This window comes from Suricata suricatta, chromosome X (genome assembly GCF_006229205.1).
Source record: "Suricata suricatta isolate VVHF042 chromosome X, meerkat_22Aug2017_6uvM2_HiC, whole genome shotgun sequence".
In the NCBI taxonomy this organism is placed as follows: Eukaryota; Metazoa; Chordata; class Mammalia; order Carnivora; family Herpestidae; genus Suricata; species Suricata suricatta.
The window spans coordinates 109,542,530-109,558,681 of NC_043717.1; the positions used below are offsets into that span (position 1 = coordinate 109,542,530).

Below are 16,152 nucleotides of genomic sequence, written 5' to 3' on the forward strand. Positions count from 1 at the left end.
TTAACAGCTACAATTAGTTGACTTTAAGTAAGGAGATTATACTCCATAACTGCCTTAAGAATGAAAACTCGGTCATAGGGGAGTTCTACTGATACTTTTTTGAGGATCAAGAAGATGTGGTATACATACACAATGGAGTATTACATGACAATGAGAAAGAATGAAATATAGCCATTTGTAGCAAAGTGGATGGACCTCGAGGGTGTCATGCTAAGCGAAATAAGTCAGAGAAGGACAGATACCATATGTTTGTACTCATAGGTCTAACAGGAGAACAGGAGAAACCTAATGGAGGACCAGGGGGAGGAGAAGAGGGAAAGAGAGTTGGGGAGAGAAAGGGATGCAAAACTGGAGAGACTACTGAATACTGAAAACGAACTGAGGGCTGAAGGGGGAGGGGGAAAAGAGGTGGTGGTGATGGAGGAGGGCACTTGTGGGGAAGAGCACTGGGTGTTATATGGAAGCCAATTTGACAATAAACTATTTTTTAAAAAAAGAATGAAAACCAAGGTTTCTTGGGAAGGAAAGAATTCTGGCTCAAGACTGCAGTATAGAAATCCTGTGTGAGTTCCAGCCCGTCACACTGCTTTATACATTCTTAATACAAGAGTACACCATCAACTCCCATTTGACTTTGTAGCCTGCCAGCCTGCTGTATATATTTGAGATTCAGGATGACAGCATCAACTTTTGCCTCAGGTGCATAAAAGCAATTTGTAGGAAGGAATTGAGAAGATTCTGCTACACAGACATTTAGCACAGTCACATTAATCTGAAGGGCACGCAATTAAGACATACAAACAGTAGGTGATGATTAAGGTTGGGAGATAATAGAATGAACCACTGAGTAGGGAGGCCAAGAGGATAGGCACAGAGGAAACACCTGCTCTGCACCATTTTATCCATGATAAATTAACGGAGAAAGATGAAGTAGATTGGAAGGTCAATTTTCAAAAGCACTTGGGGCTGCTAAACAAATGGTGCTTTCTCCAATCAGAGCATCATAGCTTCGCTAGCATTCAGCCTTCACTATGGACAAGTCAAGATTTGTGATGCTGGAGCTTCATCTTGTCCACCCAAACATCCTGCCACCCCCACCAGGGAATGTCAAGATGTGTAAGGCAGGATATAAAGCTAAGGACCAATGCGGACAATTATTTTTCCCGTCTGATAAATGAAGAATAATCTCTGTAGAGATGGCCCCCCTCGCTGCTATGACTTTTCAAGATTTTCCTGTTGGGGCACCTGAGTGGTTCAATCAGTTGTGATTTTGGCTCGGATCATGATCTCATAGTGCTGAGATCGGGCACTGAGCTAGGTGTGGAGCCTGCTTCGGATTCTCATTCTCCTTCTCTCTCTGCCCCTCTATCCCCTCTCAAAATAAGTAAGTAAACATTAAAAAAAAAAAAAGATTTCCCTGTCCATTTGCGCTCATTTCCCCCACCCTCAATTAGGCTGCAAAACCAACTTGTCTAGTTCCAGGAAAAACCCACAAACAGGCCAAAAAAAAAAAAAACCCTTTATGATATTGGAAGTTCTGAACATGGTTTTTTTTTTTTTAACTAGGAGTAAGAAACACTTTTCAGATATTTAAAAACCAGTTCATACTCATTTCTGTAAATTATTTATTCATAACTTTCATGTGTTCTTCTATTATGTTTTTGATCTCTTCTCAATTATTAGTAGCTCTTCTAAATTATAAGAGAATGCTAGATTGTAAAGTAATATTTGCATGGTTTCATTTTCTACAACTGGATCTCTGACCCATTTACAATTTATTCTGATACACCGCGTAAGGAATAGATCCAATTTTATCTGATTCCATATGACTATTTGGTTACAACACACCCTCCCCCCGGCCATGACAGAGTTTTAAAAGTCCATTTCCCCCCACTGATTTGATATACCATCTTTAGCATGTGGAAAATTTCCATATGTATTTGAGTCTATTTATACATGTTCTTTTTTGTGTAATTGTTCTATTCAGGCATCGATATTATGCTATTTTGTTATATAGATTTTGTAATAGGTTTTACTGTCTGTAGAGGTGGCTCCCCTCATTGGTCTTCTTTTTCAAAGGTTTTCCATCTATGCTTGCATATTTGCTTTCCCTAAATCTGTATGCATGTCAACTTGTCTAGCCTCAGAAAAAGAATCTCATGGAATTTTTATTGTAATTATATTAAACTTATAAACTTACTGCAGAAGGACTGACTCTTTATGATGTCAAGTCTTCTGATCCAAGAGCTTGGCATATCTTTCCATCTGCTCAAGTCTGTTCTTGTGTCCTTCTGAATGATTTGGTAGCTTTCCTTATTTATATTTTGGTTGTTTCCCATTAAATGTATGCCGAGGTATTTCATTTTTGCCATTATTAATGGAATCTTCCTTCTTACTTTCTAGCTGGATATCCTTCTATATGCAAAAACTTTTGATTTCTGTATGTTAGTTTTATTGCCTGTTACTTTACTAACATCTTCCACTGTTTATAGTGCTTTTTCTGTTAATTCTTTCTTTCTAATTTTGTGTGGGTGTTTCCTGTGTGTTGTGTAATTGCATCAGCACATAGCTCCACCACAATGTTAAATAGTAATGAGATGTTAGGCATCTCTTTTTGTTTCTGACATTAGTGAGGAGTGTCTAGTTAATGTTTCCCCATTAAGCAAGTTACTGGCTTTTGGGCGAAGATTTGTATATTTGATTAATTAAGGTAGCTTATGGAGCTATATTATTTCTGAGCAGTCCCTAAACACAACACTTGCAAAATGCAATTCTGAAAAACAAAAACGTGGCCGTGCTACAGGTGTATGCTGTTCAATACCAACTTCCACTGAATAGAATACCTATATGAAATAAAACTAGTTGGAGGACAGGTATAGAGGGCATATGTAAGCAGTGCCATCACATTTACATCATATTTACTAGAAAACCACTTGGCAATAAGTCTGCTGGAGTATTAACACTTAAAAATCCTCTACCTGGGCCATTAAATAATACAATTTAACAATAAGGATATTCTAGAGATTTTTTAACTGTGGAGCTAGAGTTCAACAGGGCCCCGAAACTTAAGATTTTGCTTATACTATTACATATTTGCTCCTTGGTAATTCTCCAATTTTCATACACCATTACCGTCATTTATTAGTATTGATTATGCTTAAAGATTAATAGTTAAACACACAGGCTCTGGAATCACATCGGTTTGGTAGAATCGAAATCTGGCTACAAATACCAGGTTTTTAAAAAATAGTTTATTGTCAAATTGGTTTCCATACAACACCCAGTGCTCTTCCCCACAAGTGCCCTCCTCCATCACCACTGCCCCACTTCCCCCCCCCCCCCCCCCCTACACGCTCAGGTTCGTTTTCAGTATTCAATAGTCTCATGTGTTGCATCCCTCTCTACCTGTTGAGTGACCTTCAAGAAGCCACCACTCTCACTTTCTTCAGTTTCTTCAGCTGTAAAAAGAAGTCACAGAATTTCCACCTGGGTTCCATGACTTTCAAGTGTTAGCATTTCATCCTAGCCCTTTACCTCTTGTGACTCAGTTTCTGTCATTTTGAAATGTGTTGCCTATTTCATACAACTCCAGCGAGGTTCAAATGCGATGTACAGGAAGTACTGTACAATGTAACATTTTGGGGGCACCTGGGTGGCTCAGTTGGCTGAGCATTCAGCTTTGGCGCAGGTCATGATCTCACAGTTCGTGGGTTCGAGCCCCGCATCAGGCTCGCTGCTGTCAGTGTAGACCCCACTTTGGATCCTCTGTCTCCCTCTCTCTCTGCCACTCCTGCGCTCCCTCTCTCTCTCTCTCTCTCTCTCTCTCTCTCTCTCTCTCTCTCTCTCAAAAAAATGAAAATAATATTTTCAGCCAAAAAAATTTTTAGAGTAACATTTGATATTTGAAATAAGTAGGCAAACAGCTCCTGCTCCAAGAAAGACAAATAAGAATTATATGCTTATATATATGCATCGTTTGGTCCATGACATGTTTAGTGCCTCCTGCCTGCACATTTCAAGACACATTCGTTTCAATGTCTTCAAGACATCATGTCATCAAACACCTGATCAGGTTCACAAACTTAGTGACTGATTAGAAGCTGTAGGAGAAGAGAAGACATCCCCATTGTCATTGTCAACATTTAGGTTCACAGGTAGCAATCTGTACCTTTATCAGTGACACCCCCTCCCAGAAAAAAAATAGAAAACATTTCAAGGATAAGGGTAAGAAAGTGAACCACTGTAGCCGAAAGAGTAATCTCTGTGTCTCTGAAAAATCCCATTTTGAAGGATTAGGGGGAAAAAATCTGGACATGAAGGATTTTAGCCATGCTTCCTCTGATTGCTACAAAGGGTGATGTGTACTTTGATTGCTATAAATTGAAATGTTAAGTCATGATACTGCATAAGTGCATGCTTATAATACCGCTATTGTCGAGCCAAACAGTATTAGAAGAAATGACTTCCTTGATATTAGCTATTTTCCAAAGGTCTTTAGTTACTATGGAAGAAGAGAGAGTATGTGCATTAGTCTACCAACTAGAATTCTACTGGGCATTTACCCAAAGAAAAGGAAAACGCTAATTTGAAAACATATACACAACCCCACGTCTAATGCAGCATTACTTACAATACCCAAGATATAGGTGGGAGCAACCTAAATGTCCATGAGTAAGTGAATGAATGAATGAATGAATGAAGATGTATATACAGGCGAGGGAATATTATGCAACCATGAAAAATAAGGAGATCTTGCCACGTGCAAGGAGGTGGATGGACCTAGAGGGTATTAAGCTGAGTGAAATAAGTCAGACTGTGAAAGACAAATTCCCTAAGATTTCACCTACATCTGGGATCTAAAATACAAAGCAAATGAATAAACGAAGACAGAAAGCAGAATCAGACCTATAAATACAGAGAATAAACTGAGCTTCGGTGGGGGTGGGGGACGGCCAAGATGGGTGAGGGGGAGTGGGAGATCCGGCTTCTATTTCTGGAATGAACAGGTGATGGGATAAAAGATACAGCATAAGGAGTACAGTCAACGAGACTACAATGGCATGTGTGGTGACAGGTGGGAGCTACGCCCGTGGTGAGGGCAGCATAACATATAGAGATGCTGAACACTCTATTCTACACCCAAAACTAATGGAACCTTGTCGGTCAACTAGCCTCAAATAAAAAATAAATGAAACTTTATTTATTACTTATCTATTTATTTTTTGGGAGACAGAGAGAGAGACAGCGTGAGCAGGGGAGGGTCAGGGAGAGAGGGAGACACAGGATCCGTAGACAGGCTGCAGGCTCTGAGCTGTCAGCACAGAGCCCGACGCGGGGCTCGAACCCATGAACCGTGAGATCATGACCTGAGCTGAAGCTGGTCGCTTAACCGACTGAGCCACCCAGGCGCCCCTAAATAAAACTTCTTAAAGAAGACAAAAGCCCTGGCTGCAATTTCCAGAAATTTGCATTTAGTAAAAGAAACTGGCCCTACCATTTTAGGGAGAAAAAAGTGAACATTTACATTTGCTTTAGGGTGACTTGTCCTGATATTCTGAGTTAGAATTTCATTGCCACAAAAAAGTGGACATTAAATGTTCCCTTTTATGAAAAATAAAACAGTGGCTAAAGCACAGGTGACATGTAAGAAAACTGTTCACTGAGAGGGGAAAAAAAAAAAAAGGTAACACAAGAGTGAACCTAAACGTGAGCTATGGACTATGGGTAATATCAATGCGTCAATGATTAAGTTCGTCGCTGCGGGTGTGTGGGGGCAGGGAGTATATGAGAAATCTCTGTACCTTCTGCTCCATTTTGCTGGGAGCCTAAAACTGTTTGTAAATATATATAATTGCAGTATGTACACAGGTGAGATATAATGGCAAATTATGTACGGATCTGTAAATAATTATAACGGCAAAATATGTCTTCCCCTAGCATATCAGCCATAGTTGCGTCAGGCGTGCATGTCCTCATTCGCGGTTGTCAGGGATGGAAATAAATGGCAATTGTTTGATCACTCAGTACGTTCTGTACCGACCACCGTCTCTGCGCTCTCACAGAAAATGGGACGGCTCAGTATGAATATTAGAACTTTCACCAGGACCTCTGGAGTACTTATTTTTACCTCTGTAGCTACTGGAAAACTTCCCGAATCAGGAGCTTCTTAGAAGTTTGGAACAAAACTTCAGATGCATATCCCAACGCATGCTTTGGCTTAAAAGCAAAGTTCTTTACGAACATGTGAAATTGAGCAATTAAATTCTCCCTGTAATGTCAGACACTGGATAATGGTGGAGGATTCATGTACTCCGCATACGCTACCGCAGTTAGAAAAAGAGATTCTATATGAATGTGGGCTTATTTTGTAAAAACTTGGAAAACATTAAAAGAGACAGAAGGGTGGGATACAGGGGTAAGAATTAACGTTAAAAAAACATGCAGAAAAACAGGAGAAAATAACTCCTCTCTTCCCAATGGAAACGTTTTGTTTTGAATGATGCATGAAAGCAATTTCAGGAACTCAGAAAAGCACATTTAACTGACTTACTCCAAATATATTCTGAAGCAATGTCACGTTTATTAAATAACGTGACCAGATGAAGACGGTGTTATGTTATTAAATATAAAAAGGAAATGCCCCTTACAAAAGGAAAGGCATAAGAATTAATTATTCAAGTTCTGAGTTCCAAAATAGAAAATCGACGTTCCACATACTCAATGAACGCTAAACTTGAACGCAAAGCACTGTAGGTAATTTATCCTTAATGAGAGATGTGAACTACTTAAACCACGAGTCATTAGGTATATGCACATATTAGTGAAATACTTTCAATCAATGCTAAGGGCAAGGGTCATGCTATAGTGAGCCAACACCAATTAAATGACATTTTGATGTCTTTGTGGAAATGACATTTTCACAAACCCATGTCGCAGCACTGGTATTTACATATCTAGTACTGTTCTCCCAATGATTTTAGGCAGTCTAATGTATTCCAAAACATAATCTTATGTTTTCCTTTAGTAATCTTCATAAGGCACTAAAGGAAAGTTTCTGAAATGATGTTTTTCTAAAGGCATTGGCTCTGTAAACTAGTGAGTAAAAGACAAGCAGTCACACGGGTAAGACAGGTCTTATATCCTTTCATTTTATTTTTCCTTTGGGAAAAGCAAAGTAACCTTCTTTCTGTACGTGTCCTTTGAAACTTTCGGGACTGATACAGATCCACGGAGGCCACGCCTCAAATTCAATCCTCCTGTTGCTAAAAGTTAATTGACAGTGTTAAGCACAAAAAGTCATCATTACTAACAAAGGCCTGAAAGCTTAATACATATCATTGTGAACTGCTGCTACCCTCATAACTGTGCAGGGCCTGGGGTTTTCACAGCAAAATATTCTTGCACTAAACAAACGAGCTATGATCAACAAGATGTGGTGGTTTCGACTATAATTCTTAAGCTACCGCAATGTGGTCGAGTGTAGTTAGCGTAACGCTTCTATCGTAATCGCACTTAGGTTCAAGTTCTTTCTTCAGAGTCATCAGAGTAACAGGAATTGGAGAGACATTTCAATAGCTGCCAGCTCGTGCTGTTGCTGTTTCAAGGGAGGAAGTAGTAGACATTTACGTGTCATGTGGGTGATTGTCACATACATGTCAGCAAACAAAATGCCCCAATGCTCACGTCCCTCCTTAGTTCTTCATATTACATGTACACGACTTACAGCATCCATTATCATTCTGTTTTGCAATGTGCTCATTTCTTCTCTAAATTCCGTGTGCTCATCAGTCAGGCGATGCTCCTGGTCCTTCCCCAAGTCCTCCATACTCTACAACGAAAAGCCTCGTTCAGTTATAAACCAACACTTTTCATCTCATGCACTAAACATGTAAAAGCAAGCCTCAAAAGTAACACCTCTTCATATGCAAAGGATGCTCGTTACTTATTCCAAATAAGATTTACCTCATACATGGAGGTCCTAATACCCACCTAAGACATTCTGTCCATGTTGTGTTGGAGTCTCTAAGTATTATTAGTACAGAGGCACAGCAGTAGGACACTGGCTCAAAACAGTGGGTTAATAAACACTTACGGCCAAGGTGGAGGGAAAACAAGAAAAGGACTGACAGTCCCACTGAATGAAATGCCATAATTTTAAAACTCTCTAATAAGCTTTCTAGATACCGTGTACCAGGGCGTTTATAATGGCCAGTAATCAATGTACCATGATTCCATTGGAGGGAATAAAATGATCTGTGACACGACTTAACTTATGAAAACCAAACATGTTCTAAATCTTCCCTAGTCACTAACAAATAGTGAGCTACTGCATGCTGCAGGAACAGTGCTGTGGAGGAACTTAAAAATGCACACGCCATCTCTTCCTTCCTTATTCCAGTGAGAACAAAAACATGTAGATAAAAACAACACAAAAACCTTCTAACAGTTAAGGTAACACAACTCGCTGTGACCATGCAGTGGAAGGGAAGATCGATTCCGATTTAGTTGGCAAAGGAGTAAGACCTGGGTAGGTAAAGGGACGAGGGAATGAAAGTATTCTAGAAACAAGGAAGTAATGGTGCGTTAGTTCATAGAAAGCAACCCATCTGGAGGTGCGGGAGGAAAGAAGGAGCATAGGTATAAAACTACAAAGGGAGCCTTGTGATGGGGGAAGGGGAGGGGGACAGACTTTGAATGCCTGAGGGCCTGAAATGGGAAGCTAACGACAGGTTTTCAGGAGGGAAGATCTATGCTTTGGAAGATCATACTGCAGACGTGTCAGGGATGGACTGGAGAAGAGAGAACTCAGATGAGGCTTTAATAGCATAAGCAAGGACTGATGAGATCCTGACCTAGGGCAGCAGCAGTTGGAATTCGAAGCAAGGTATTAAGGTACAGTTAGTTGCAGAGGTAAAGAACACCTCCCCGCCACCCAACATACACCAGGAGAAAAGAAGGGGCGTGTGCAGGATTCTACTGCCTCCTAAATAAGCATATATCTGCCTGAAGGAGGGGTCTGTGTCACTGAGGACAGTTTGTCAATGTGCAAGTATCCCTGCTGATCATTCTCAGTTCACAGATGTTTAGTCTTCCTCTGGCTTTTTCATTCTGTTATATGTTTAGACCTTCTCTTACGGTTTTAAGTTTGCATAGAAAGTCCTTATTAGTCACTAATATTCCAGAAGCACCTCTGCCACAAAAGCACTCATGTAACGCATTTGGAAATGAAAGCAGTATTCATCAATTACAATCGCCTACTCATATTTAACAGAAACCATCAATACAAGTAAAAGACACGCAGAAGTGATTTATAGACTTCTTAAGTTTCCACTCTATATTTGTGATTGACCTCCTCAAAAGTGATTGTTGAACGAAAATCTATGATTAAAGTGTTAATAAAGTGCCACGTTCCTGCACGATGCATGTATTTCTAGGTAAAATCCTCAGCTTACAGTTCCCTGTTTCAAATGATTCCCACAAAACGATCAGTTAATCCCAAAAATCAAAATGCATTTACCAAGTATGTTAAATCCAGAGCAATGAACTCCAAAAGGAAAATGGTTAACAGTTCAGATGTAGAGCCTAACTGGGTTCCCCACCCCCCCACCCCCGACATAGATTCAGAAAGAAACAAACTATCTTCTACTTTCGTGTACATGTTATGCTTTATAAGAATGTATTATGTTGTCAAATACAACAGACCTTTAAGAATTGCACATATAAATTTTTCATTTTTTGCAGTCTCTGTTTCTGATCAACTCTAGCTTGTTGAAGAATCTTGTGTTGCTCGTGAAACATTCTCTACAAATATAAAAGAAAAGGATGATAAAATGTGGGTGACTTTTAATATTTAGAAAAATATAATTATACATCGAGTTTGAAAGAATATTATTTAAACCAATACTTGTGAGCATTTCCTGTTGTAACAACTTTTATGACCGAGTTTAGATAATCGTGTTCACCACTGATACGCACACAATACGATGACCTTACCTAGTACCCATTAAGTAGGACATTTTTCTTTCTCACCGACATGGAAAACAGGTTTTAATTCTTGATTTCAAAATCCACACATGACCTTTCCAAGAATGTGTTTGCCACAAGTAGTCAAATTCTACACAACGATCCTTCCTAATAGTGGCTACAGGGGAGATGTACTTTCTTAACAACATTCAAGACACGTGTTAATTCTTGGTCATTTCCAGTACGCAAACAGATGATCCTAGCCTACTCAGCTCCTTGACCTGATCTCCACCAACAGTTTTGCCCCCTTCCCCGCTTTAGTCACTCACTTACAAAGTTATACGCTGGGTTCTGTCAGTCTTGACAACTGCAACATCTACATTAGGTTAATAAGGGCAGAAACTTGTATAGGAGCTGTGTGTCAGGTGCTGTCCCGAACCATTTTAAATAAACGTATCATAGGTGATCTCGTTTAATCCTCAAAACAGCTCTAGGAGGCAAGGACTTTTACGACATCTCCTTTCATCGGTGAGGAACCCGGGTGGGGTACAGAGATAAACAATGTGCCGCTGATTTCACAGCTGGTACTGGTCAACCAAGATTGGATCCCAAAACCTGACTCCGGAGTCCAGGCTGGGGACCCCCGTGCTGGACCATCTCGCCACTCCCCGCCCCGATATTCAAGCTCTACCTCCGTGTTTGTAGTCTCTCCCTTTCTTACTACAGCCCAACACTCCGCCAGGATTAACATCCCATGTAGCCTATAACTTTTCATTGCCCCTGATCGGCACTCTCATGCTCTTCCTTTTCCTCCTTCCTGGCCTACATGCCGTGGTCGATCCTTACACCTGTGCCCTTGCACGTGGACCTTACCCCCTTTTCACTCCGTCAGTCTGCGTGGCTGAACCCCAACCCCGGAAAATCCAACTCCCCCGAAGCTCTGCCACAACCAGGCAGAGTGGGCTCACTTTAAACTCATGGTCACTACGACACCAACCTACGTTAGACCCACGATGCTGCCTGGCAATGGCACTTGCCTAGTCCAGTCACTGGCCTGCTCTCAGGAAACAACTGCAGGGCTTCTCTCTTCTCGGCCCCGAGAGGCACCACCTCCTCCACCAGTCTAACTCTTAACTGGCGACCTTCCTATATCCCCAAATAGACAGGAGCAATTCCCACAGGACATTCAGTCTCCCCCGGTTACGTCCTCCACCCTCCTTTACCCATCGGGGGGCTCATGGACCCTACGTTCTCTCCCGTGCTTTTGCATGACCGATTGCTACTTGAGACTTTGATACAATAAATAAGTCAATATTAAAGCCAAGGCTGATACCAACAGCTAGTCTTTTTTCTTGTTCCCGGGCTTTCTGCAGGTCTACATCCCACTCCTGAAACAAAGTCAGACACTGCTGGGAATACTTGAGACGAAGATTCTGCCTGTAAAACATAATAATGAGCACTGTCATAATTCATAAACATATGACCAAATTAACCGTATTCACAACAAAATCGATCTGACACAATTCACACTCTATGCGGAGAAGGCGTTAAGAGCATAACAGCCACGGAGACAGCAGTCCCACGGGACACAGAAAGGTGACACGAGCGATTTACTCCCGAAGCATCGCTCCTAACGACCAATGCGAAAGCTACCCCACGGGCTCTACCTCCTGAAAGCTAACGAGGACTTACTGCGCTCTGTCCGTTTTCCAGAAAAGTTCATTTTATCTAAAAGCAGTTCACTTCTCATTCCTTCCTACTGAACAGCCTATACGTTCTGATACGATGAGTTAGATTCAATGAGGATATTAGATCCATTTATCATAGAAAATTTCCAAACAGGAAACAACTGTTTATATATATATATATATATATATATATATATATATATATATATATATATATATATAAGAATGGTGAACACAATTTACCTAAAATATGCAAATTATTTGCCAGATAAGAGTAACCTTTTCTACATAACTGAATATACTTAACTGTCACAAGAATAATCGTTTAAGACGTTTAGTTGAAATTCGGCTAGTGTAGGTCTGGAATGAGCATAAATCAATGTTGTAGGAAGAGAACTCAGGTGTTATTTGAAAGGGAAGGAAAGTCATCCTTGTTGGCTTCTAGGAAATACATCTCAAATCGGTTAAGGCGTGAGGTTACAGAACTAAAGAACTCATCTGCTTAGAAAAGAAAATCAGGCTAAATATGTTTTTCATGGGAAAATTCAATATAGTAGAATTTGTCTGAGCCTATTTGCACTAACGAATACCCAGAAATGGTAGAAATGTCACCGTGACTCACACGCAAACACAGAAACAAACTCCAACAACTTCACCTCTCTTCTTCCTGCATTTTCCAAACGTGCTCAATTGTTGCCGTAGTGGCTTTGATCGAAGCTTTTCTATCCCTTTCGAACATTCTTCTCTTGGCGTGAAGAACCTCTGTCACCTGAACTGTATGGAAAATAGACATTCACTGGGATTTAAAGGTGAAAATTGTTCCATTCTCATGTACTCAAATCAGTATGGGTCAAGGTTGCCTCGGCAATATGCAAAGATGTTTACAGTTTATAATACAGACCTCATAAATGTGCAATCACTACGTTGTACACCTGGAACTAATATAATACCGTATGGCCATTACACTTCAAAAAATAAAACAAGTTAGACAAAATGTAAAATTCAGGCATCATTTCAAACAGCAAGATTTGCTCACTATTTGCTGTAAAATCTTTCCACTACTAGTATCGCAATTCCAAGTTTTCTAACTGCACGTCCCCTTTCAGATGACAGATAATGAAAAGGGCTTAATAATCAAAATATTTTTCATTATCTAAATGTGCATAAAGAGTCTCAAAGACAGACTCTAATTCCCTCTGAAACTTTGCTAACAGGCACATTTTTCTAAATTTATAAAATATCCTCCAACTCAAGGGACCCGTTTGGATGGGTTACCATTAGAATGCATTACATAAAACACGCGAAGGTATTTCTTTAAAATGACCCCGGAAAGGATAAGAATAGTGATAGTGCACGTTAAAAAATTATTTTTCAAGCAGCCTAGCGAGTGATGCTTTTAACTGCATTTTACTAAAAGAGGCAAAGGCCGTGGGAGTCAAATTCTAGTGTAAATGAATTCAAAAACATTAAAAACAATCTCCATGGAGCTTTTAATGCAGCACGTTTATGCAGAAGTGCTGCACTTCGCGGAATCTGAGTACGTCAACTACTGCTTTGCAGAGCATATGATTTGACTTTGTGGATCTACAGTCCATGGTTCTTTCTCAGTAGTCACGAAGGATCTGCACTACAAGAAAAATATTTCATACATCCGCAACCCATGCATAATACGAAGTTTAGCGGACAGCTCACAGAGCAAGCACTTTGTCGCCACCCAATAGATCTCTATGAAGAGCCATATGTTGACTTGGACTCCTTGCTAAGTGCACTGTCCTGTAGTGTAGACGGTGTAAGTGGCATCTGACAGAACAACGTAAAATTCGGGCGTTTGGATGTGATTATACATTTCTCACTGGCTAGGAGAGATCTGTCGTTTGCAACTACACAGTTTATTGATGGAAAATAAAAATAAGAATTATATTGGAGGATTCAATTTGTGCTGCTTCTCCAAAGAGAAGAACAGTGGAAAGCTAAATCAAGAAACGTTAAAATTGACTTTACAAGTTGATGCCTCACCTAATCTGTGCACACAAAAGGCGGTATAAGCTTCTCTCTCCCAGTCTTGCACAGGACACTCAGTGTACATGTGCATAAAATAATGGCATCATTCTTACCTCAGGAATGTTAGTACCGTTTTCACTTTTCCATACCAATCATTCAAAAGGTCAGTAAGGAAACTTACAAAGGCGAGCCACACAAAACGCTGGCATAAAATGCTCTCTACTAGACCGAGGCATGAAGGCCAGCCCTGTGATCCACTCGTTCACATTCCCATTTATAAAAGCTTTATGCATGGAAACAACTGTTTTGATTGCAAATACCACTTAGGCATACCTTCAGGTCCCTGCAGCATCTTGTGTACTTTGTTCCTGTGAAGAAGTCACATCGAACATGATTGAGAAAGGATGAGCAAAGGTCACGCTTGTTTTGGAAGAAATATCTCATTCCAGGATCTGACAGGGAAGCGTCGCGTGGCCGTGCTGACACCAGCCGGCAAGTGGAAACACTACGGAGACATTACCCGACATCGCCCTCAGCCGTTTCCGCAAAAGGCCTTTTCTGCCCATGTGGATCCGGTGCCGAATTGTTTCCTGCATTGGGAAAACAAGGGAAAACAAGTGAAAACACTGGCAAGTGAAAACGCCATGGAGATATTTTACCCCACGTCGTCCGCAAATGTTTCTGCAAAAGGCCTTTTCCGCCCATGTTTCTCCGGTATTGGATGCTTTCCCGCACTGAAAGAAAAGTGGAAAGCATCCTAAAAGGAAGTACGGTGTTTTGGTCCGTTTTCAGGGAGCGGTAGCCTCTCCGTGGGGGTTTTTCCAGGCCTCTTGCAAACAAGTCTTTCTGGCAGACATGTGAAAGGAAGGAAGCACGGATGCGCAAAGCCAGATGAACCCGGAGCAGGGACGAGGCCCGTGCTCTGGAGACAGCGTTGCGAAGAGGACACCACCCAGCGCCCGGGAGGCATTTCCGAGAGAGCAACCGCGCGCGAGCACAAGTGCTGCCATCTAAGCTTCTGTAATCCTGGTCTGGGACAAGAGGATCGAGGGGGCAACCTCCGGTCCACGAAACCGCTTTACACACGCATGCGTGCTTTACTGTCGACGGCGCCGAGGGCCCAGAAGCAGCGGCCGGCCCGCGAGCGGTTCCGACAAGCGCTGCATCGGCAAAGGTGTCCGGCAGACCGTACCTTCAGGAACAGCCTCCGGCCCACGCAGCTCTCCGCTCTCCGGTCTCCTCCCAGCGTCATCGGCGGCCCCGCCCTGAACCTCCGCCTGGGCCTTGGCGGCACTGCGCAGGCGCATCCTCACAGGTGGCTCCATCCCAGCGTGTCTTCCCAGGTACAGCCGGCTCTCCCGCCCCCTGTGAGCTCAAACACGCGGGCAAGAAATGGGGCCCCGGTCAACGAGCGGCGCCGGGCAAGGGTCCTCTGCGCAGGGCGCAGATCAGAGCGTGCGCGTCCCCGTGTCCCTTCTTGGACCAGGAGGGGACAGAGACGATGGTGACAGTGGGCCCCCGCTCCCGCGGCTGTGACCTCTCCCCCTGGCTGTGACCTGCCCCTGGACACCTGAGCCTCAGGACCCTCTGCCAGATTCTTGCCCCTATGTTGACACAGCGGCCGTCCCCGCTCCTCGGTCCCCGAGGGACAAAGTGCCGGTCTGGAGGCCCAGCCATGGCCGTGACCAAACGAAGTGTCCCCTCCGAATGGATGGGGAATAGACCGTTCTGCGCCTGTCCGGGGACTCCTTGACATGCCATGTGGACCCCGGGACGGCCACGCTGTCCTGCAGGGCGGCCGGCCGGGCAGGAGGGACAGATGCAGATGCCGCCGCCCCACCAGACGTGGCCCTCTCAGGAAGGACGGAACGTCGGACCGGCTTCCCAGCCTGCCGACCCCGCCAGCCCTGCCCTCGAGAGCCTCGTCCTGCCCTGTCGTGTCCTGTCCTGGCGTGTCCTCTCGGGGCCCCGGAGGACTCCGCGTGCTCAGCACCTCAGAGGTCAGCCCAGCTGCCGCCACCCCGCACTGTCCTTGGGGGCCTTGTCCTCGTCCTATCCTGTCCTGTCGCCGTCCTGTCCTGTCGCATTGCCATAGGGCTCCGTAGGGACATCACCATTGAGGTCAGCACAGCTACCATGTCGTCCCCGCTCACTGCCCTCGGGGGGCTCGTCCTGTTCTGTCCTCATCGCCTCAGAAGTCAGCCAAGCAGCTGCTGCCCCATAACCTGGCCCCCTCAGGTCAGAAGACAATCCCCGCCCCCCACCTTCCATGGCCACACAGGGCCACCGGGCCCGCCTCCCGACCCGCCTGGCCTCCCTGAGGGTCCCTATGCCCCACCACCATCCTGTTTCTCCGTCTGCCCACCCCCCATCCATCCACCGGCACAGCGACCTCCACACCGAGTCCTCGGCGACGCTCCTCTGAGGGCCTGGCAATGGCGACTAGCTAGCCAGCCACGCCTCGGCAAGAGCGTCGCTGATTGGTTGGCTAGGCGCACGT

At 43.3% G+C, this 16,152-nt stretch overlaps 1 protein-coding gene across 1 annotated transcript; it reads right to left on the reverse strand.

The window, feature by feature from the left end:
* Positions 1–7,134: 7,134 nt before the first annotated feature.
* On the reverse strand, positions 7,135–16,113 carry LOC115284018 (synaptonemal complex protein 3-like). Its single transcript, XM_029930584.1, has 9 exons — positions 16,045–16,113; positions 14,845–15,017; positions 14,173–14,242; positions 13,986–14,020; positions 12,308–12,425; positions 11,301–11,400; positions 9,703–9,801; positions 7,724–7,828; positions 7,135–7,594 (listed from the first exon to the last, which is right to left on the reverse strand). Exons 2-9 carry the CDS (start codon positions 14,975–14,977, stop codon positions 7,541–7,543), a joined length of 714 nt encoding a protein of 237 aa, XP_029786444.1. The 5' UTR covers positions 14,978–15,017; positions 16,045–16,113; the 3' UTR covers positions 7,135–7,540.
* Positions 16,114–16,152: the final 39 nt, after the last annotated feature.

Bases quoted from the DNA above. Each gene is read 5' to 3' on its own strand.
- LOC115284018 (XM_029930584.1), bottom strand. From the start codon at position 14,977: ATGGAGCCACCTGTGAGGATGCGCCTGCGCAGTGCCGCCAAGGCCCAG. The intron at 12,426-13,985 runs GTATGCCTAAGT...TTTTCCATACAG, and splicing joins GATGCTGCAGGGACCTGAAG to TTCAGGTGACAGAGGTTCTT. The intron at 9,802-11,300 runs GTTGGTATCAGC...TTATATTTGTAG, and splicing joins AACAAGAAAAAAGACTAGCT to AGAATGTTTCACGAGCAACA.